The following is a 23,236-nucleotide window of genomic DNA, read 5'->3' on the forward strand; positions in this document are numbered from 1 at the left end:
GGCTCACAAAAAGTGCTATCCTGCTGCCCAGTCTCTGAGTCCCCTGAGGCAGCTTGGCTAGGAGAACCAGCCAGTTGGCCACTGGCCTCAGTCTTGCAGATGGCCAAGCTGAGGTGGGTAGAGTTCGTGTTTTTCCCATGGTAAAGTTGTGAATGTTTCGGGGAGGTACTTTGACTGTGGTGAGCTGGGCTCTCATTATGTTTGGAGTCTCTCTGGCCCAAGTTAGATGCCTCCTGGGCTGAGCTGTTCTTGAGGGCAGCCTGTGGCACAATGAACCCAAGAGGTTGAGTGATGGGGTACAGCAAAAAGTGGCCCTTGCCAATCAGGGTGCGGGGGTTTGACAGGCCTGTGAAATCCACCCCTGATTTCCTTTTTGGAGGGGAGTCTGACAGTAAACTTTCCACGCTGAAAGGGTTAAGCTTCTGGAAACCAGAAGCCCTTCCATTTGGACACACGCCTGAGTTGTGGGTGGCCTCTGTAGGCAAGTCTTTATCACTGACCCTGTCTTTTTGTCCTGTGTTTCTTTGGCTTGGGTAAAAAACTTGCCCTGTTTGGTCACAGCTTGACTGTGTTTGGTTTCTGCTGTGTCCCACCTCTACATGGCTGGACTCCATAGAACTGAACTCATTACTCTGGGAAAGGCTACTGTCACTGTCAGAGCTTGGGGTATGGAGGGACATGGAAGAAGGGGAGTGCTGGTGGCGAGCTTGGTTCCTCAACATCTTCTTCTCCTGCTTTCTCTTCTTCTTCTCCATCTTCTCCAACTCCTTCCTGGCAATCTCTTCTGGGTCCATGGGCTCTCCACTGCAGGTGGTGGGATGAGAATTATGGGCTGGTCGTCCAGGACCTTTCTTGGTGTTCTCTTTCTTTCTCCACTTGGCTCTGCGGTTTTGGAACCAGACCTACGTACACCGGATAATGAAAATCAATTAGCATTCAGTTCTGGCCGAGAGGAAGACAATTTAACTCTGCAGTTTTCACTTCAGCCTTTTGTTGTTGATGTTGGTGTTGTTTTTTAGCTAAACTGTGGAATCTGGAGTACTAATTGTCCCACAGATGGAGAAAAAGGTGTCACTCCCCCTTTGGTGTGAACAGAGGCCCAACATTCATTCATTGTTGTGCACAGGAGAAAGTGAACACAGCTAAATATTTATGATATTGGCATAATATATCATAAAGAATAGTTTAATATACACCCCTGGCAGGGAAATTGGAATTGGGTAAATTTTCTATTTTGACTATTAAAAAAAACATAAAAAATGCATGCCATTTATGTGTGTGTGTTTCAATGCAACCTGTCTTTAATTTTTAAATATTATTTTATAATAACTCCTTCTCAACGAACATATAAATTATCCACAGCTTTGTAAGTGCAAATAAAACAATCTAATAAATGCATATTAAAACCAAGGCTAAAGAATTATGACATTCATATTGTGGCCTCTATAGAACAGCAGCTAAAGCAGGTCCAAAGAGAGGGACAACCAAAAGGGAAAGTAGCATGATATATAATTTAAATATTGCAATTTAAAAAAAAATTAAAAATATTGCAATTTAAAAAACATAAAGAATAAAGGAGTTGGACGGGCTGCTACCCAAACCTTAGCTCGCCTATTCTCATTGCTTTTTAATTCTTGCGTAGTAATCAACGATACGACTTAAACCTTTTCTAATAATTAGAATTATTTCACTTTGCTCTTTGGGGAAAATGTACTTTTTTTTTTCCCTGTCAACATTAATTAAGTAGCTGAAAAATAAGAAGCGTAAAAACCGGGGGTCACTGTGGTAGGGGATTTTGTAACCCTCTAACACCCCCCTTTTCAAAGTTTATTTGGCTCTCTCTCCCCCCCATCCTGTTATGCTTTCCTTTGTGCTAATTCCAGGCGGTACAGCCATTGAGAATCACTCATTATGGAATTAAGGGGGAAAGTGAGGTCTCGGCTTCACTTAACAATCTCAGAACAAATTGGATGAAAGGGTTGGAAACCAGAAGAGGTCAGGAGGGGGAGAGAGTGCATTTTGTAAATACCCCTTGAAACAAAGCTAATGCTTTAATAATACAGCGCAGTGCACTTCTCTATAATAAACTTCACACCTCCAGAGTCTTAATTACATCCTGGCCTCTCTCTCTCTCTCTTTTTTTTCTTTTTTTTTTTTACCTCCATGTACATTCAACCCCAGGAGGTCCTACTATAAGGACCGTTATCTCATTTATTGATATAAATAGTTCAAGAAATCAGACTTAAATATTTATAATAGTAGAGAAAGTTACAACCAAAATTAGTCTACTGGGAAATAATAATAATATAGCATAACTCTATAATAATAATACTATTATTAATATTAATAATAATAATAATAATAATAATAATAATAATAATAATAATAATAAATAACACACACATGTAACATATGTGTATGTAGATGTATGAATATATACATACATATATATATATATATATATATATCTCCACACACACATATATATATATATATATATATATATATATATATATATATATATATATATATATATATATATATATATATATATATATATATATATACACATTTTAAAAGAATCTAGAAGATTTTATTTTATTATGTCCTAGGACGTTGTCAAATTGCCACATGTCAGTGGCACTGTTCTAAAGAAAATGAAAAAGAAAATAAAAAAAAATATATAATTTTTTGTTAGATTTTGCCCTGGGCTGCTTTTTAGTAAGGACGTTATCATATTTTTACACACACACACACACACACACACACACACATATATATATATATATATATATATATATATATATATATATATATATATATATATATATATATTCATACATCTATATACATATCATTATTATTACACACACACACACACACACACACACACACACACATATATATATATATATATATATATATATATATATATATATATATATATATATATATATATATATATATATATATATATATATATATATATATATATATATATATATATATTCATACATCTACATACATGTTATTTATTTTTTATTATTATTATTATTATTATTATTATTATTATTATTATTATTATTATTACACACACACATATATATATATATTAGTAAAAAAATATGATAACGTCCTTACTAAAAAGCAGCCCAGGACAAAATCTAACAAAAAAAAATTTAGTTTTTTTTTTTTATTATTATTTTTTCCATTTTCTTTAGAACAGTGTCACTGACATGTGGCAATTTGACAACGTCCTAGGACAAAATAAAATAAAAAAACTTCTAGATTCTTTTAAAATTATTATTGTTTATGATTTAAATGGAACGATGCTACTGATATATGGCAAAGTCCTAAGACAAAAAACAACTTCTAGACTTTATTTATTTATTTATTTATTTATGTTTTATTTATGTTTTAAATAGAAGGATAAGGTCATTTGACAACGTCCTAGGACAACATTTAAAAAAAAAGAAAAAGAAACTTCATTTTTTTTCTTTTTTTGTGTGTTTTTAGGTTTGAAATATAACAATGCTCCTTATTTCGCCTTCTATTATTATCTCTACTATAGTTGCCTCTCCACGATCATTTTTTAAGGCCCCGTGTTTTCCATAAACATGTAGATGTATACATAATTCATTAGATGTAATAATTCACACGCAAGACATCTGTAAGACATTGTAGATGGTATCTGTGCCTTCATTTGAAGCACATTACACAAAGGGGATATGGATATGCAAATAAAGATGCCACTGCAAGCAAAATGCGCCTAATTAAAACGCCATTAAAGCGACAGATCGGGGATTAGTGAGAGGAGAGTGTGAATATTTGGGGGACCTGGGGGGCTGGGGGGGGGGGTGATATTATCAGAGAAGTAGACAGGGCTTTACCTGTACTCTGGACTCCACCAGGTCCAGCCTCAAGGCCAGGGCTTCTCGCATGAAGACATCAGGGTAGTGGCTTTCATTGAAGGCTTTTTCCAGCTCCTCCAGCTGCCATCCTGTAAAATTCGTCCTGGTCCTCCTTCTCTTACACCCTGGGCTTTCCTTGTCCGGGTCAGAGTCTACAAAAAAAAAAAAAAGGAACAGATCCCAATCAGCTTATAAGAAACATGATTTACAAGAAGTCCATGTGGACTGGAAAAAATAAACAAATAGAAGTGTCCATTAGAAGGTCCCTGTGCCACTGATCAAAGCTAGTTTATGGCCCATTCCCACGTTTGGGAAATGGATTTGCAGAGAAAGTGACCCCCTGCAGTCCCAACGCCTTTCCATCCTGGTTGATATGTGATTCCCACGGTTTCAAAATCAGCCAAGTCCTCCTGGTAGACTTATCTAGATACCTCTCACCTCATAGGACCCCTGTGAGGGATTATCACATACAGCCTATAGACAAATCAACATTAGCATCCACCTAAACAGTCCAACAATTCTAGAAATTCCACAAATATTTAAAATATAAATATAAAATTCAGTTTGCTCCTATCCCTAAACAAAAATCAAGATTTAAAAAAAATGTTGCTTTGTACATTTCATGAAACTGCTACATGACATTTCTAATAGATCAGCAATTGTACTACTTTGTTGCCCTGCTAATGTATAATTTGTGCCAACTGTCACGATCTACAGAAAAAAAAATACAGATGTGAATGTTTTTGAAGGATTCTAGAAGCAGAAGTGCCTGTTTTGCTTCCCTCTTGGATATTTGCAATGCTGAAGTTGCTTGCTTTCTGACACCTCGCCGGCTTTGCAGTGCTGTACACGTGTGTGGAGCATTTTGTGATGCACATTGAGTGCCAAGCACCCCATAAAACGTCATTCCTCGCTCTCTCCCATTTGTTTGGGGTGTTTTCTACAAGTGGGGTATGAATGAATGTTCATGGCTGATGATAAGCCAGTGCCATAAGCTTCTATATGGCTGTGCTTGCAATGTTGTCATCCTGGGGGTCACCAGCTGCTGTTTTATCTTATAGGTTATGTATAATAAACAAGCCAGATCTATGCATTATATCAAGTGGCAAATCATTATATCATATTAACCTCCAGCTCTTTAATATTTAGAAACCCACTTAATACATTTTAACTCAGTGCTTGAGTTTTTTTTTGTTTTGTTGCTGTTGTTGTTTTTTCATTTATAAACATTCATTGTATTTAAATAATACACTTTTCCTATTCCCAATGGTGACATGGACCTTTTTAAAGCTGTATTAGTACTATATTATACTTATTCTATTCCCATAGTTGACATTTTATAGTTGTATTAGTACTATACTATGCTTATTTTATTCCTATAGTTGACAATATATAGTTGTTATATTAATATTATACTATAGTTATTCTATTCTTATAGTTGACATAGACATTGTATAGTTGTTGTACGATATTATACTTATTCTATTCTCATCGTTGACATTATATCGTTGTATTAATATTATATTTTACTTTTTCTATTCCCATAGTTGACATGGACATTATATTGTTGTATTAATACTATATTATACTTATTCTATTCCCATAGTTGACATTATAGTTGTATTATTATTATAATGTACTTTTTCTAATACCATAGCTAACATGGACATTATATAGTTGTATTAATACTATATTATACTTTTTCTATTCCCATAGTTAACATGGACATTATATAGTTGTATTGATACTATATTGTACTTTTTCTATTCCCAGAGTTAACATGGACATTATGTAGTTGTATTAATACTATATTATACTTATTATATTCCCATAGTTGACGTTATATAGTTATATTACGATATTCTACTATTTTCTATTCCCATAGTTGACATTATATAGTTGTATTAATACTTAATTATACTTTTTCTATTCCCATAGTTGACATTATATAGTTGTATTAATACTATATTATACGTTTCCTATTCCCATAGTTGACATTATAGTTGTATTATTATTATAATGTACTTTTTCTAATACCATAGTTAACATGGACATCATTTAGTTGTATTAATACGATAATATACTTTTTCTATTCCCATGGTTAACATGGACATTATTTAGTTGTATTAATACGATATTATACTTATTATAGTTAACATGGACATTATGTAGTTGTATTATATCTATATTATACGTTTTCTATTCCCATAGTTGACATGGGCATTATATCGATGTGCTAACATCATAAAATCTCATAAAATCTCCCACCCTGGCTTCTTATTATAAGTATATCCAGATTTCCCTTGGCTTCAATGGTCGCTACAGATATATATGCGTTAATATATATTATTAGAGCCCTGTGTTATATAATCACAGTATCCACGTGAGTATAATGGTATATAAACCTAGATCAAAGCACCTTGGGTTGTAAGGGTTCTAGGAAAGTGTGGTATTGTTATACAGTATCTATTTCCTATCCATAGACACAATCGTATATATATATATATATATATATATATATATATATATATATATATATATATATATATATATATATATATATATATATATATATATATATATATATATATATATATATATATATATATTGTATTGCATTATTATTATTACTACTACTACACACACACATATCTATATGTGTGTGTGTATATATATATATATATATATATATATATATATATATATATATATATATATATATACACACACACACAAATAAATACGTGTGTATAGTAGTAATAATATAATGTTTAAAAATAGATAAATCATATATATATATATATATATATATATATATATATATATATATATATATATATATATATATATATATATATATATATATAATATTATTATTTTTATGGGTATTAGATGTTTTGAATGTGTAGATCATACCTAGGCTATACAGAATATGATAGATCTAGACAACATCTACAGATATATGAATTATAAATAGTAGAACTCCATGTAGATGGCACAGAGGGGGTATTATACCAAGTGGCGTTCAGCATTCAATAGTAAACACATAGTAAGCCCAGCATCCCTTACCTGACAGCTTGTACTGATTGTCTCCATTCATGACACATCCAGAAGGGATCATGGAGTTGGGATTGACCACAGAGGCAGAGCAGGAGCCGTTTAGTAATCCGTCGATTGAGAAGGGTACGGCGCCTGCAGACTGGAGCTGGTGGCTGGCGAGCTCGTACACATGGTGGTGGCCCAGAGGGTAGGGAAAGCCTACCATGCCACTCATGGAGCCTCCAAACTGGGCATGAGGATGCTCTAGAATCCTACTGTCCATCATCTCCCTGGATAGAGGTGCCACAGCTGAAGGGCTGCTGCTGCTGCTGCTGGGACCTTAGTAAGCATGCAGTGGCGGTGACCAGTGAGGAGGGGACATGCTACAAGCCCAGGATGAGCTTTACTTTATCAACATCAAGCTTCCAATAATTAGCTCAGGCTTGGGGAATTTGGGACCAATAAGAAACCTTAATCGGCCGTGACGTCAGAGACGTGCCTTGCAAGAACCATTTTCCATATCGATTGCTAATTATACCTGACATCCACCTCAATAAACAATATCAGGGCTGTCACAACAAGACAAGGGGGGCTGAGATAAGAACTACATCACAACAAGGGGGAGGGGGATGCCAGGAGAGGAAGGGATAGAGAAGAACTTAATGCATCTGATTGATACCCAGCTAAATACTACACACACAGGCTAGGGAGAGCCTCCCCCATCCCCCCTCCTCCCTCTTCCTAAGCACTAATAGATTTCACTTTAAACATTCGCAGGCTTGTTGTAGGGATTTTTCACCAGAAATGCTTCTACTCTCTGAACCTTTAAAGTGATGTTGCTCCAATTACAGAGAGACATTGAGCGGCAAATAGACTGATCTAATAATAGGCGTATTCATCATCCCTGCTTTCCAAAGCTGTCACATTGAATTTAAAACTACAAGGCTTCTCGTCTACTCAAAGCCCATGCTCAAGTTTTTTTCCCTGTTACTCTCAATACAGTATTTAAAGATATGTATTGCAGTTAGGGTAAGGTCTCACCTATTGGATGCCATTGGTAGAGGATATAACCCCAGCGGAGGGCACTGGAGAACCTTCAAACCTGAAATTAGAGCTTCGTTTATGATTTTACTTTATTATTTAGCTTTTTAGTAATATATGTATATATGTAGTAGTTTGGCTAAAATGGAGTCCTGTAAATCCTTTGTGAAGGTTCTCATTTATCCAGGGCTAGTAGGACCTAGCCACATTCAACTGGACTTGTTCTGTAATTGTAACATACTATTAGTCCAGATAAAAGACCAATGCTATCTAAGTTCCAATGTTCTTTGCCAAACTACTTCTCAAGCATAAGCTTTCAACTTTTGGCAACTTACTGATACAGTTTTCTAATAGAATATCACCCCCTAATAAATTGTTACTGATGTTCACCCCACTAGACAGGACCCAAGTCTACACTTTGATGTTCACCCCACTAGAAAATACCCCAGTCCCTCAATTGATGTTCATCCCACAGGAACCCAGTCCATCAGTTGATGTTCACCCCCTAGACTGGACTCCAGTCCTTCAATTGATGTTCATCCCACAGGAACCCAGTCCATCAGTTGATGTTCACCCCACTAGACAAGACCCCAATCCCTCAGTTGATGTTCACCCCACTAGACAGGACCCCAGTCCCTCAGTTGATGTTCACCCCACTAGACAGGACCCCAGTCCCTCAGTTGATGTTCACCACACTAGACAGGACCCCAGTCCCTTAGTTAATGTTCATCCCACAGGAACCCAGTCCATCAGTTGATGTTCACCCTACTAGACGGAACTCCAATCCACCATTTCATGTTTACCCCACTAGACAGGACTTAAGTCTACTAGTTAATGTTCACCCCATTAGTCAGGACCCCAGTCTCTTAGTTTATGTTCACCCCACTAGACAGGACTCCAATCCATTAGTTGATGATCACCCCACTAGACAGGACTCCAATCCACCAGTTGATGTTCACCACACTAGACAAGACCTCAGACCATCAGTTGATGTTCACCCTACTAGACAGGACTCCAATCCACTATTTGATGTTTACCCCACTAGACAGGACTCAATCACTCCATTAGTCAGGACCCCAGTCTCGTAGTTTATGTTCACCCCCCACCCCCTCTAGACAGGACCCTAGTCCATCAGTTGATGTTTACCCCACAGTACTCCAGTCCCCCAGTTGATGTTCACCCCACTAGACAGGACTCTAGTCCATCAGTTGATGTTCACCATACTAGACAGGACTTCAATCCACCATTTGATGTTCACACCACAGTATTCCAGTCCCCCAGTTGATGTTCACCCCACTAGACAGGACTCTAGTCCATCAGTTGATGTTCACCATACTAGACATGACTTCAATCCACCATTTGATGTTCACCCCACAGAACTCCAGTCCCCCAGGTGATGTTCACCCCACTAGACAGGACCTCAGTCCATCAGTTAATGTTCACCCAAATAGACAGGACCCTAAATCAGTTGATTCTCTCCCTACTAGACAGGACCCCAGTCCATCAGTTGATGCTCTCCCTACTAGACAGGACCCCAGTCCATCAGTTTATGCTCTCCCCACTAGACAGGACCCCAGTCCATCAGTTGATGCTCTCCCCTCTAGACAGGACCCCAGTCCATCAGTTGATGATCTCCCCACTAGACAGGACCCCAGTCCATCAGTTGATGCTCTCCCCACTAGACAGGACCCCAGTCCATCAGTTGGTGCTCTCCCCACTAGACCCAGTCGATTAAATGCCAGCTTTCCTTTTTATTTTTATTTTTATTTATTTTTGAATGACACATTGATAGATAGCTGACTCACTACTTTCAAAATCATCTCTTAAAGGAGCTGAGTTGTTGAATTTCAAGCTAAGATCTGTTTTAAGCATATGGGGGGAAAAAAGCACATGAAGTTTTCCTGTGATTAATAAGCGACATTGATGGATTTCAATATACCCTTTAACTTCTCTCTTTAATGAATTGTGATTTATGTAACGGGAATGAGCTCATTAAAATAGTCAGAATTTGTCGGAAATTACAATTATTATTTTTTCCCCCACCATAATCACAAAAGAACAGGGTAGAGGTATATATATATGTATATATGCAGCACATCGCCCATCATTCTTATTTTTCATTTCAAGACTTGAAAAGAGTCACAGAAGTGTAAATATTTCAATTACATTGAAAAGAGGATAAGAGGTCCGAATCTTCCTTTTTAGGCTCATCCCTAAAATGTACCCCACTGTTTTGTGTATCCAGGGAAATGGCTTTATTGCCAGGCTTAGATATTCCACCAGATTTCCTTCTTATCACTAGATAACCAGAAAATAGATGACCCAGAAGAGGATAGGGAGATAGCACTGCACAGGGATAATGCAGATAATAAATAATATAGAAGGAGTTTACCTCCTCTACTTAATATAGTGGAAATGGGGCTTAGATTGCATTTTATTTCTATTTTAGGACGCTGGCTGACTTTAAGGTTCGGTAATAAAATAGAACAAACTCTTTCAGCATGGGGATGATCACGTTAGACTTGATTTGACACACATATATTCAAATGCATGCTTGTGACAGAGAAAATATTAGTATCAGGGAGAAGAGAAGTGAATACAATGTTAAAAGAAGGCACAAATAATAAATATGTGCAGGGGAAATTCAAGGGGGTTATTCAATAAAAATATCTTTAATTAAATAAAGAAAGAATAGAAAAAATGCATATATATATATATATATATATATATATATATATATATATATATAAATAATAGAAAAAATAAATATACATAAATATAAAATACCTTAATATAAATGTGTGTGTGTGTATATATATATATATATATATATATATATATATATATATATATATATATATATATATATATATATATATATATATACATATATATATAAATATATTAAAAAAAATATATAAAAATTATATATATATATATACATATACACACATTTATATTAAGATATTTTATATTTATGTATATTTATTTTTTATATTATTTATATGTATGTATATATATATATATATATATATATATATATATATATATATGCATTTTTATTTTTTCTATTCTTTATTTATCTATTTATTTAATTAAATATATTTTTATTGAATAACCCCCTTGAATTTCCCCTGCATATATTTATTATTTGTGCCTTCTTTTAACATTGTATTCACTTCTATTCTCCCTGATACTAATATTTATATATATATATATTTATATATTATATATATATATAAAATAATACACTGTATATATATATATATATATATATATATATATATATATATATATATATATATATATATATATATATATATATATATATATATATATATAAAACATATATTAAAAAATATATATAAAAATTATATATATATATATAATATAAAAAATATATAATATAATATAAATAATATAAAACAATATATATATATATATATATATATATATATATATATAAAACATATATTAAAAAATATATATAAAAATTATATATATATATATATATATATATATATATATATATATATATATATATATAAATATATATATATTAAAAAAATATATATATATATATAAAAATTATTTATATATATATATACATTGTGTGGGTTAAATGTGAAATAGGATATCTTTACTGAATAACCACTAACCAACTATAATATCTATAGTATAGTATATAGTCTATATACTATTGTATTTAGTATATAATATAATCTATTATCTATATAGCAGATGGCAATTTTTCGGGATGATTTGAGGGGCTATGAAACTAAAGAGGTTATTCTATAAAACAAATATATATGTGTGTATATATATATATATATATATATATATATATATATATATATATATATATATATATATATATTTAATCTAAAAAGAATAGGGCAATTTTTCAGGTTGATTTGAGGTGGGCCCAGGAAGGGTACAAAGTATTCTTCCATAGTTAATTGAATAGGGCCTTTCCTATATGGGCTATGGATTTTAGAGAGGCATTATTGCCTAGGCTTTGGGGTTTAGATACAAAAACCAGAGTTTATTACAAAGCCAGAGCTAAAGAAACGGTGTTGGTATTAATTTTCAGGTCAGGGGCCAAGGGCCTCAGTTTTCACCATAATTTAATTTCTTTCTCAATAAATACTAAATGTAAACTGTGTCCTTTGGACCGCATTTTGCCTGTGGCAATAAATGCCTCATTTTCTGTTGGACTTTTCAGGAGAGGAATGCAAGAAGGAACGTGTGCCTGAATACAGAATGGTAATCAAGCTTCAGAAAAAAAAAAAGAAACAGGACTTTTTCTCTCAATCTCCTTCTCTCCCTCTCCCTCTCTCTTTATTATAAAGAAATTAATTCGACTTTATTTATCCCATTTTCTCAAGCTGACAGAATGTTAATTTGAGTTGAAATTTCTCTCGCCTCTCACTCCCTGACCCCTTGCACCCAGATTGGCGTGTTGTAATAACCTGAATCTTTCAACAGAAGCCTCGATAATTGTTACCTTATTAGCATGCAAATTGTTTAATTAATATTATTATGAAGAAGCATATAATCCGTCCCTCACTTGACCTCGAGTCCACATAGCAACTGCCTTGCTGCATTTCAATGTGTACATTTTTTTAAATCGACTCTGTTTGAATGTACCAAGAAGCTTTCATATAAGATCTCTTAAATGTTTTTTTTTTTCTTTCTTTCTTTTTTTTTTCAGAGCCGCCTTTAAAGGAGAAAGAGCCTTTGATGGAGCCACAGGCTCCTCGTATCTCTTTCTGTGCCTTTCAATCTAAACACAAGTCAGGCAAGTCGTTTTATTCTCCCTTTTATTGTTATTTTTTTGAACATCAAAATTTAATAATTGCCTCCTTGTCAATTGGGGTTTTTTTTTTCTCTTTCTTTAAATGCACCCCCTTGAATCCTGAGTGCTGTTTCAAGCAAACAGACTCGCAGCAGCTCAATGAAAAGCAGCCCTTGACATCAAGTCCTGAGAGACACTGCATTTAAATCCCTTTTTCTGCAGCCGAGTGACATTGTCAGATGCTGCCTTTAATTAACTTGATAATAAGACGTACAAGGCTCGGATTCGGGAAGGCTGTGCGAGGCGGCTTGTTTCTGCTTTTATCGCAATCTGCTTGTTTTATCTCGCTCGCAGAGTCCTTATGGCTTTTACTAGTGCTAAAGTCTGACTTCTAGCTGGGATTCTAGGTCCTGTCCCATACAAGGCACTGCTAGCAAGGACAGTGCACATGGCTGATGGGGCTCCTATGTCCCCTATACATTGCCTATAGGGACAGAAGGTGTTTGGTCACTACACACAGCATGAAAAAGGGCAGTATAAATGTCTACTGAGTGACATGTGTTCCTTTCACACAACCTTTAGGAGAATAGGAGCTAATGGGTCCCCTTCACACAATCTATAGGAGCTAATGGGTCCCCTTCACACAACCTATAGGAGCTAATGGGTCCCCTTCACACAACCTATTGGAGCTAATGGGTCTCCTTCACACAACATACAGGGGCAGATGGGTCCCCTTCACACAACCTATAGGAGCTAATGGGTCTCCTTCACACAACATACAGGGGCAGATGGGTCCCCTTCACACAACCTTTAGGAACAAATGGGTCCCTTTCACACAACCTTTAGGAACGAATGGGTCCCCTTCACACAATCTTTAGGAACGAATGGGTCCCCTTCACACAACCTTTAGGAACGAATGGGTCCCCTTCACACAACCTTTAGGAGCTAATGGGTATCCTTCACATAACATACAGGGGCAGATGGGTCCCCTTCACACAACCTTTAGGAACTAATGGGTCCCCTTCACACAACCTTTAGGAACTGATGGGTCCCCTTCACACAACCTTTAGGAACTAATGGGTCCCCTTCACACAACCTTTAGGAACTAATGGGTCCCCTTCATACAATCTTCATGAACCAATGGGTCCCCTTCACACAACCTTTTGGAACAACTGGGTCCCCTATACATTGCTTATAGGGACAGAAGGTGTTTGGTCACTACACACAGCATGAAAAAGGGCAGTATAAATGTCTACTGAGTGACATGTGTTCCCTTCACACAACCTTTAGGAGAATAGGAGCTAATGGGTCCCCTTCACACTACCTATGGGAGCTAATGGGTCCCCTTCACACAACCTATAGGAGCTAATGGGTCTCCTTCACACAACATACAGGGGCAGATAGGTCCCCTTCACACAACCTTTAGGAACAAAATGGCTCCCCTTCACATAACCTTTAGGAGCTAATGGGTCCCCTTCACACAACCTATAGGAGCTAATGGGTCCCCTTCACACAACCTATAGGAGCTAATGGGTCCCCTTCACACAACCTATAGGAGCTCATGGGTCTCCTTCACACAACATACAGGGGCAGATGGGTCCCCTTCACACAACCTTTAGGAACGAATGGGTCCCCTTCACACAATCTTTAGGAGAATAGGAGCTAATGGGTCCCCTTCACACAACCTATAAGAGCTAATGGGTCCCCTTCACACAACCTATAAGAGCTAATGGGTCCCCTTCACACAACCTATAAGAGCTAATGGGCCCCTTTCACACAACATACAGGGGCAGATGGGTCCCCTTCACACAACCTTTAGGAGCTAATGGGTCTCCTTCACACAACATACAGGGGCAGATGGGTCGCCTTCACACAACCTTTAGGAACAAATGGATCCCCTTCACATAACCTTTAGGAACGAATGGGTCCCCTTCACACAATCTTTAGGAACGAATGGGTCCCCTTCACACAATCTTTAGGAACTAATGGGCCCCCTTCACACAACCTTTAGGAACAAATGGGTCCCCTTCACACAACCTTTAGGAACTAATGGGTCCCCTTCATACAACCTATAGGAGCTAATGGGTCTCCTTCACATAACATACAGGGGCAGATGGGTCCCCTTCACACAACCTTTAGGAACTAATGGGTCCCATTCACACAACCTTTAGGAACAAATGGCTCCTTTTCGCATAACCTTTAGGAACTAATGGGTCCCCTTCACACAATCTTTAGGAGAATAGGAGCTAATGGGTCCCCTTCACACAACCTATAAGAGCTAATGGGTCCCCTTCACACAACCTATACGAGCTAATGGGTCCCCTTCACACAACCTATAAGAGCTAATGGGCCCCCTTCACACAACATACAGGGGCAGATGGGTCCCCTTCACACAACCTTTAGGAGCTAATGGGTCTCCTTCACACAACATACAGGGGCAGATGGGTCCCCTTCACACAACCTTTAGGAACAAATGGATCCCCTTCACACAATCTTTAGGAACGAATGGGTCCCCTTCACACAATCTTTAGGAACTAATGGGCCCCCTTCACACAACCTTTAGGAACAAATGGGTCCCCTTCACACAACCTTTAGGAACTAATGGGTCCCCTTCATACAACCTATAGGAGCTAATGGGTCTCCTTCACATAACATACAGGGGCAGATGGGTCCCCTTCACACAACCTTTAGGAACTAATGGGTCCCCTTCACACAACCTTTAGGAACAAATGGCTCCCCTTCACACAATCTTTAGGAGAATAGGAGCTAATGGGTCCCCTTCACACAACCTATAAGAGCTAATGGGTCCCCTTCACACAACCTATAAAAGCTAATGGGCCCCCTTCACACAACATACAGGGGCAGATGGGTCCCCTTCACACAACCTTTAGGAGCTAATGGGTCTCCTTCACACAACATACAGGGGCAGATGGGTCCCCTTCACACAACCTTTAGGAACAAATGGATCCCCTTCACATAACCTTTAGGAACGAATGGGTCCCCTTCACACAATCTTTAGGAACGAATGGGTCCCCTTCACACAATCTTTAGGAACTAATGGGCCCCCTTCACACAACCTTTAGGAACAAATGGGTCCCCTTCACACAACCTTTAGGAACTAATGGGTCCCCTTCATACAATCTTCATGAACCAATGGGTCCCCTTCACACAACCTTTAGGAACTGATGGGTCCCCATCAGGGGTCAAGTCCTGGGGAAAAAAGTGTGGGAACTCCCACCCAAGATCCACTCCCCCACCAAAAAAAAAAATGATACGCTGATATGCATAATTACTAAACCGCATGTTTTTTTTTCCCGATCCACTGTACCTTAGTAATGCTTTGTTACTGGCCGCTTCCTGTATATGGAGTCATCGGGTAGTGTGCGGTATTCGGTCACTTCCTTGATGCCGCAATGTCTCCTGGAAGCTTTTGTCATTGTTCCCAGGAGACATTGCAGAGGTCTGCCGCGAGTTATCGCGGGTTTTAGAAAACTTGCTCGGCTGCTCTTGCCTGCTCTAGTCCTGTAAAGGGAACTGAGTTCCTGCTGTGAAAAAAGTGCAGGAACTCCGTTCCCACACGTTCCCACAGGACTTGAGCCCTGGTCCCCTTCATACAATCTTCATGAACCAATGGGTCCCCTTCACACAACCTTTTGGAACAAATGGGTCCCCTTTACAAAACCTATAGGCGCAGAAGGTGTGTGTCCAGTATATACAGCATGAAAAAGGGCAGTATATATGTCTATTTAGTGCCCTGTGTTCCCTTCACACAAACTTTAGAAGCGAATAGGTTCCCTTCACACAGCCTATAGGGGCAGAAGGTGTATGTCCAGTATACTCAGCATGAAAAAGGGCAGACTAGATGTCTACATAGTGTCCTGTATCTCACTCACACAACCTATAGGATAAATGATGGACAGAAGATGTATGGTCACTACACACAGCATAAACAAGGGCAGTATAAATGTCTACTTAGTGTCCTGTGTTCCCTTAACACAACCTTTAGGAACTAATGGGTCCCCTTCACACAACCTTTGGGAACTAATGGGTCCCCTTTTCACACAACCTTTGGGAACTAATGGGTCCCCTTCACACAACCTTTGGGAACTAATGGGTCCCCTTCACACAACCTATAGGGGCAGAAGATGTATGTCCAGTATATACAACATGAAAAAGGGCAGTATATATGTCTACTTAGTGCCCTGTGTTCCTTCACACAACCTTTAGAAGCCAATGAGTCCCCTTCACACAACCTATAGGGGCAGAAGGCATATGTCCAGTATAGTCAGCATTAAAAAAGGGCAGAATAGATGTCTACACAGTGTCCTGTATCTCACTCACACAACCTATACGATAAATGATGGACAGAAGATGTATGGTCACTACACACAGCATAAACAAGGGCAGTATAAATGTCTACTCAGTGCCCTGTATTCCTTTCACACATTTAGGAGCTAATAGGTCCCTTCACATAACATTTAGGAACAAATGGGTCCCCTTCACATAACCTTTAGGAACTAATGGATCCCCTTCACACAACCTATAGGGGCAAAAGGTGTATGTCTAGTATATACAGCATGAAAAGGGGCAGTATAGATGTCTACTTAGTGCCCTGTGTTCCCTTCACACAACCTTTAGAAGCCAATGGGTCCCCTTCACACAACCTATAGGTGCAGAAGGTGTGTGTCCAGTATACACAACATGAAAAAGGGCAGTATAGATGTCTACTTAGTGCCCTGTGTTCCCGTCATACAACCTTTAGGAGCCAATGGGTCCCCTTCACACAACCTATAGGGGCAGAAGATGTGAGTCCAGTAGACAAAACATGAAAAGGGGAAGAATAGATGTTTACTTAGTATCCTGTATCTCACACAACCTATAGACTACATGATGGACAGAAGGTGTATGTTCACTATACACAACATGAAAATGCAGTATAGATGTCTATTTATTATTCTGTGTTCCCTTCTAACAACCTAAAGAGACAGAAGGTGCTTGGCCACCATACACGTCACCAAAAACGCAGCATAGTATGTCCAGTATACACAAAATGAAAAGGGACAGTATAGATCTCTCCTTAGTGTCCTGTATCTCACTCACACAACCTATAGCAGTGGTCTCCAAACTGCGGCCCGAGGGCCGGATGCGGCCCTTTGCTTGCCTTTATTCGGCCCTTGAGGCACTATCCCTCCCACTGATACAAGACACTATTCTGCCCTCTGACACCGACATTGGAGCACCATTTCTCCCACTGATACAACTAATAGAGCACTATTCCTCCCTATGATACCAGCAATGGGGCACTATTCTTCCCCCTAATACCAGATGTTTACTAACAATGATGCCAGGTAAATTTCCACTCCTGCTGGCCAAAGTCCGGCCCTCCAAGAGCTCTGAAGGACAATAAACCGGCCCTTTGTTTAGAATGTATGGAGACCCCTGACCTATAGGATAAATCATAGGCAGAAGGTGTACAGTATATTCACTATACACAGCATTAAAACGGCAGCACAGATGTCTAATTGGAGTCCTGTGTCCACTCCACACAACCTTTAGGAGCAGAAGGTATATGTCCATTATACACAGCATGAAAAAGGCAATATGTATGTCTACTTAGCGCCTTGTGTCCCCTCCACACAACCTTTAGGGACAGAAGGTGTAGGTCCATTATACACAGCATGAAAAGGGCAGTGTAGATATCTACTTAGTGCCCTGTGTCCCCTCCACACAACCTTTAGGGACAGAAGGTGTAGGTACATTATACACAGCATGAAAAGGGCAATATGTATGTCTACTTAGCGCCTTGTGTCCCCTCCACACAACGTTTAGGGACAGAAGGTGTAGGTCCATTACACAGCATTAAAAGGGCAATATGTATGTCTACTTAGTGCCCTGTGTCCCCTCCACACAACCTTTAGGGACAGAAGGTGTAGGTACATTATACACAGCATGACAAGGGCAGTATAGATATCTACTTAGTGCCCTGTGTCCCCTCCAGGCCTCCACACAACCTTAAGGAGCAGAAGGTGTTTGTCCATTATACATAGTGTGAAAAAGGGCAGTATAGATGTCTACTTAGTGTCCTGTGTCCTCTTCACACAACCTATAGAGACAGAAAGTGCTTGGCCACTATACAGGTCACCGAAAGTGCAGCATAGGTGTGTACTTGCTGTGTGTCCTCTTCACACAGCCTTTGGGGCAGAAGGTATTTGTCAGCCATATCCAGGGCCGGATTCCAGACAAGGCCAACAAGGCCAGGCCTCGGGGCGGCAGTGGGTGCAGGGGCGGCACTGCGGCTGTGAGGAGAGGACATTTTCACTTTCATATCGGGAGTTCCCCCCTGTCATGCGGATGGTGAGAGGAGAAGAAACAGAGGGAAGAGGAGGTGAGATAGTTCTTGGCAGCAGCAACCCCCCTCCTTCTCAATGTAATTTTGTCATTTTCGGCAGCAGCACTCCCCAATGCTCAATGTAATTTTTGGAAGCAACACCCCCCCCCCCCCCCCCTTCTCAGTGTCCTGCCGAAAAAGTCCCCCGGCGTATAATGTCTCCCCCTCCGTACTGCGCAGGCGGGGGCGGCATTGAAGGACCCGGCCTTGGGGCGGCAAAGGGAGTAAATCCGGGCCTGGCTATATCCAGCATGAAATGGGTCATACAGATGTCTAGTTAGTGTCCTGTGTCCTCTTCACACAACCTATAGGGGCAGAAGGTGTGAGTCCAGTATACACAGTATGTAAAGGGGCATTATACATGTCTAAATAGTGTCCGGGATCTCACTCACATGACCTATAGTATAAAGGATGGACAGAAGGTGTATGTTCACTATACACAGCAGGAACAAAGCACCACAGATGTCTAATTGGAGTCTTGTGTCCACTCCACACAACCTTTCGGAGCAGAAGGTGTATGTCCATTACACAGCATGAAGAATTACAGTATACATGTCTATTTAGTGTTCTGTGTTCCCTTCACACAACCTCTAGAAGCCAATGGGACCCCTTCTATGGGCAGAAGGTGTGTGGGCGTTATAAACAGCATGAAAAGGGGCAGTATAGAAAGTCTACTTAGTGCCATGTGTGCCCTCCACACAACCCAAAGACACAGAAGATGTTTGGCCACTATTCACGGCACTAAAAGGACAGTATACATGTCTACTTAGTGTGCTGTGTCCACTCCACATAAACATAATAGGAGCAGAAGCTGTATGTCCATTATACACAGCATGAAAAGCAGCAGTATAGATGGCTAGTTGGGGTTACATGTTCCATTCACACAACTTATAGGGGTAGAAGGTGTATGCCCATGACATATAGCATGAAATGGATCATACAGATGTCTAGTTGGTGTCATGTGTCCTCTTCACCAAACCTATTTTTTTTTTTTTCTATTGAAAAGCCTGTGGCGTGCAAAACACAACCCAAAAACTCCACCCGGTGCAGAGAAAAATGTGCACACACATAAAGAGTGAAATCACAAAAAACTGCGACGGGTGCATACGTCAGTGGTCCTCCGAAGAGGACCCGTCTCTGATCCCCCGGGGCGTTAGGCTCCTGACAGGGACTAGAGTTACTGTGGTCCATACAGCCGAAGCCATATGGACCCATCTTGGTCCAGGCAGCCGAAGCCACAAGGACCCAACATCCTCGGAGGGACTGCCGAAACAGAACCCTCCTCGGTGAGGCTCCCCCGAAGGGAGACCCCATGAGAGCCGGCGAACTTAGCCAGAAGGCCGGGTCCACCAACTCCCAAGACTTTCAGAGGCAGGCCCGAGGACCAGCACCCTACTCGCCACACATAAAGTGCAAGCACCAAACAAAAAAAGTGACAAAACAAACAAACACGGGGAAAAATAAAAAAGGAAAGTGGGGAGAAGGAAGATGGGAGCGTGAGGTAAAGTGACCAATGTGCAATACATTGGCCGGCCCTCCGGCCAGGAAACAAAAATTCCTCTGGTCCTAGCCAAAAGGCCCGGCCCTAGAGGCAGGTGTGAAAAGTGTGTTGTGGAGATCAGTGACCTGAAGGTGCCACACGATGAGTGCCCCTCAAACACTCGTGCAATGTATGGCACCCCTGGACTGCCACTCCAGGGGCACAATCTCCACGGGCTTTTCAACGGTCTTCACCAAACCTATGAGAGCAGAAAGTGTGTTTCTAGTATACACAGCATGAAAGAAGTAGTACAGATGTCTACTTAGTGTCCTAGGTCCCCATCGCACAACTCATGGGGTAAAAGACAGACAGAAAGTGTCTATTATACAAAGCATGTCACGGGCAGTATAGATATGTACTTAGTTGGAAAAGGGCAGTCTAGATGTCTAATAGTCCCCTCCATATACTATTTAGAGGCAAAGGGGTTCCCTTCACACAACATATAGGGACATAGGCCCAGATTCACAAAGCACTTACGCCGACGTATAACACGTTACGCTGACGTTAGTGCAAATGTGCGCCGGCGTATGTGTGCGCCAGACCCACAAACTAATATGCGCCTAAAAACAGGCTACACCCCGCCGACGTAGCTTGCACACGCCGGCGTAGGGTGGGCGCACATTTAGGCTGGGCGCATGGTGCCGCTCCCACTGATTAGCCATTCAAACATGCAAATGAGGGAAATACGGCGATTCACGAACGTGCGTGTGCCTGGCGCATTCTACGCGAGATGCGCGTAAGTTGTACGTCCGGTGAAAAATTATTCCCCATAAAGGAGGTGCAACCCAGCAATAGACATGCACAGGTCTGCACCAGGGAACACAAGCCTGGCTGGGCGTACGTTATGTTCACGGCGTACGCAGTGATCCGGCGTAGCTTAGGCAGTTGTGCCGGCGTGGTTGTGAGGCTTGTGTCTACGTCACGGCGCATGCCTGTCTGGCGCTCGGCCCATCATTTGCACGGGGTCACGCCTGATTTGCATGGGTTCACGCCCACTTCCACCTACACCGACGTGCGCCTTCGAAACCCACGCCACGCTGGCACAGCGTTGGGAGCACTGGCTTGCTGAATGCAATGCTTGCCTCTCTGTGCTGCGTTGGCGTAGCATACAGTGTTTGCTCTACGGCGGCGTAATGTGCGCCTTACTCTCTGTGAATCTGGGCCATAAGGTGTATGTCTACTATACACAGCATTAATTAGACAATAAAGATACCTAGTTGGAGTCCAGTGTCGCTTTCACACACCCTACAGGAAAAGAAGGTGTATGCGCAGTAATCATGGCATGAAATGGGCAGTACAGATGAGTTGCTTGTCCCCTTCAGACACCCTATAGGGGCAGGTGGTATATGTCCAGTATACATAGTAAGAAAGCGGGCAGTATTTATGCCTACCTAGTACCTTGTGACAGAAAGTGTATGTCTACCATACACAGCGTGAAATGGAAAATACAGATGTCTAGTTTGGGGTCATGTTGGGGTCATGCGGCCTGGTACGGTTCAGGAGGGGAGCCGCTCGCTCGTCCCCACCCGCTTTCCTGACCGACCAGGCTGCATGCTCGGATAAGGGTCTGGTATGGATTTTGGGGAAAACCCCTGCGTAGGGCCTGGTATGCTCTTGGAGGGGGAACCCATGCTGTTGTTTTATTTAAAATTTGGCATGGAGTTCCCCCTCATGATTCATACCAAACAAGTCAGATCCCGTCGCTTCTTTCTCGCGCTCACTGTAATGTGTTTTTCCTATTGCAGCCAGCACGAGATGGACAGTACCCTATCGCCGAGAACCAGCGCGATCAAACACATTCTCGCGAGCAGGTACTGTATGTAACTACTCTTATTTTCTTAATATCTATCACACTTTTACATAACTTCTGCTATAGACAGTACATGCTTTAGGTGAGTTGAAGTTGATTTTGCAAAGCAAAATGAATGATAGTTTTTTTTAAGAGAAATGAATACTAGGGGACAGATGCCTTAGTTGAATACTATAGGGAATTTCTAGACACATCTATAGTAACTGTAACCAGTCACAGGGGTGATAATCTAGCTGTTAGTGCCCCCCATAGGTGACTGTATAAGATACAGGTGCCAAAAGCAAACTACTGTATCTACAATCTATGACTGCCTAACCGAGCAAGGCTAGCACTCATTACTATTGTGGCTCACAAATAAAGATGGGTGAATTTTCCTGGGGTTCAAATTGTAAGAGGGTTAGTCAAATCCTGTTTGAAATTTTGAAACTTGAACAGCAACTCCTATTAAAGTCTATGGGGATCAAATCTTAATAGTAAATTCTGGCCATTTTCAAGACTAGTAGGCAAGCTATTGTAAGAAAGAGCATTGTGAGCTTTATGTTTTTTTAAAATAATATTCAGTGGGGAGAGGATCTCTTTATTGTGATTTAAAGGCAAAATAGAAAAAACACCAATCCTTTAAGTAAATTGCATGGGAGTTGTCTTTAAAGGATAAACTCACTTTTTGCAACATGTTACATGGTACTCTCCAGGGGTCAAGTCCTGGGGA

The 23,236-nt window shown here is 39.9% G+C and overlaps 1 protein-coding gene across 1 annotated transcript in view; it reads right to left on the reverse strand.

Moving 5' to 3' along the window:
• UNCX (UNC homeobox) overlaps positions 1–7,585 on the reverse strand; it is an 8,045-nt gene extending 460 nt beyond the window's left edge. Inside the window, exons 1-3 of the mRNA XM_040356704.1 lie at positions 6,981–7,585; positions 3,891–4,063; positions 1–902 (exon numbers count right to left, since the gene is read on the reverse strand). The exon at positions 1–902 is cut by the window's left edge and continues 460 nt beyond it. Of these exons, the coding sequence (XP_040212638.1) occupies positions 1–902; positions 3,891–4,063; positions 6,981–7,236 (1,331 nt within the window). The 5' untranslated portion in view covers positions 7,237–7,585. The remainder of the gene's footprint in view (positions 903–3,890; positions 4,064–6,980) is intronic.
• Between the last annotated feature and the right edge of the window lie 15,651 nt (positions 7,586–23,236).

This window comes from Rana temporaria, chromosome 6, assembly GCF_905171775.1.
Source record: "Rana temporaria chromosome 6, aRanTem1.1, whole genome shotgun sequence".
Taxonomy (NCBI): Eukaryota; Metazoa; Chordata; class Amphibia; order Anura; family Ranidae; genus Rana; species Rana temporaria.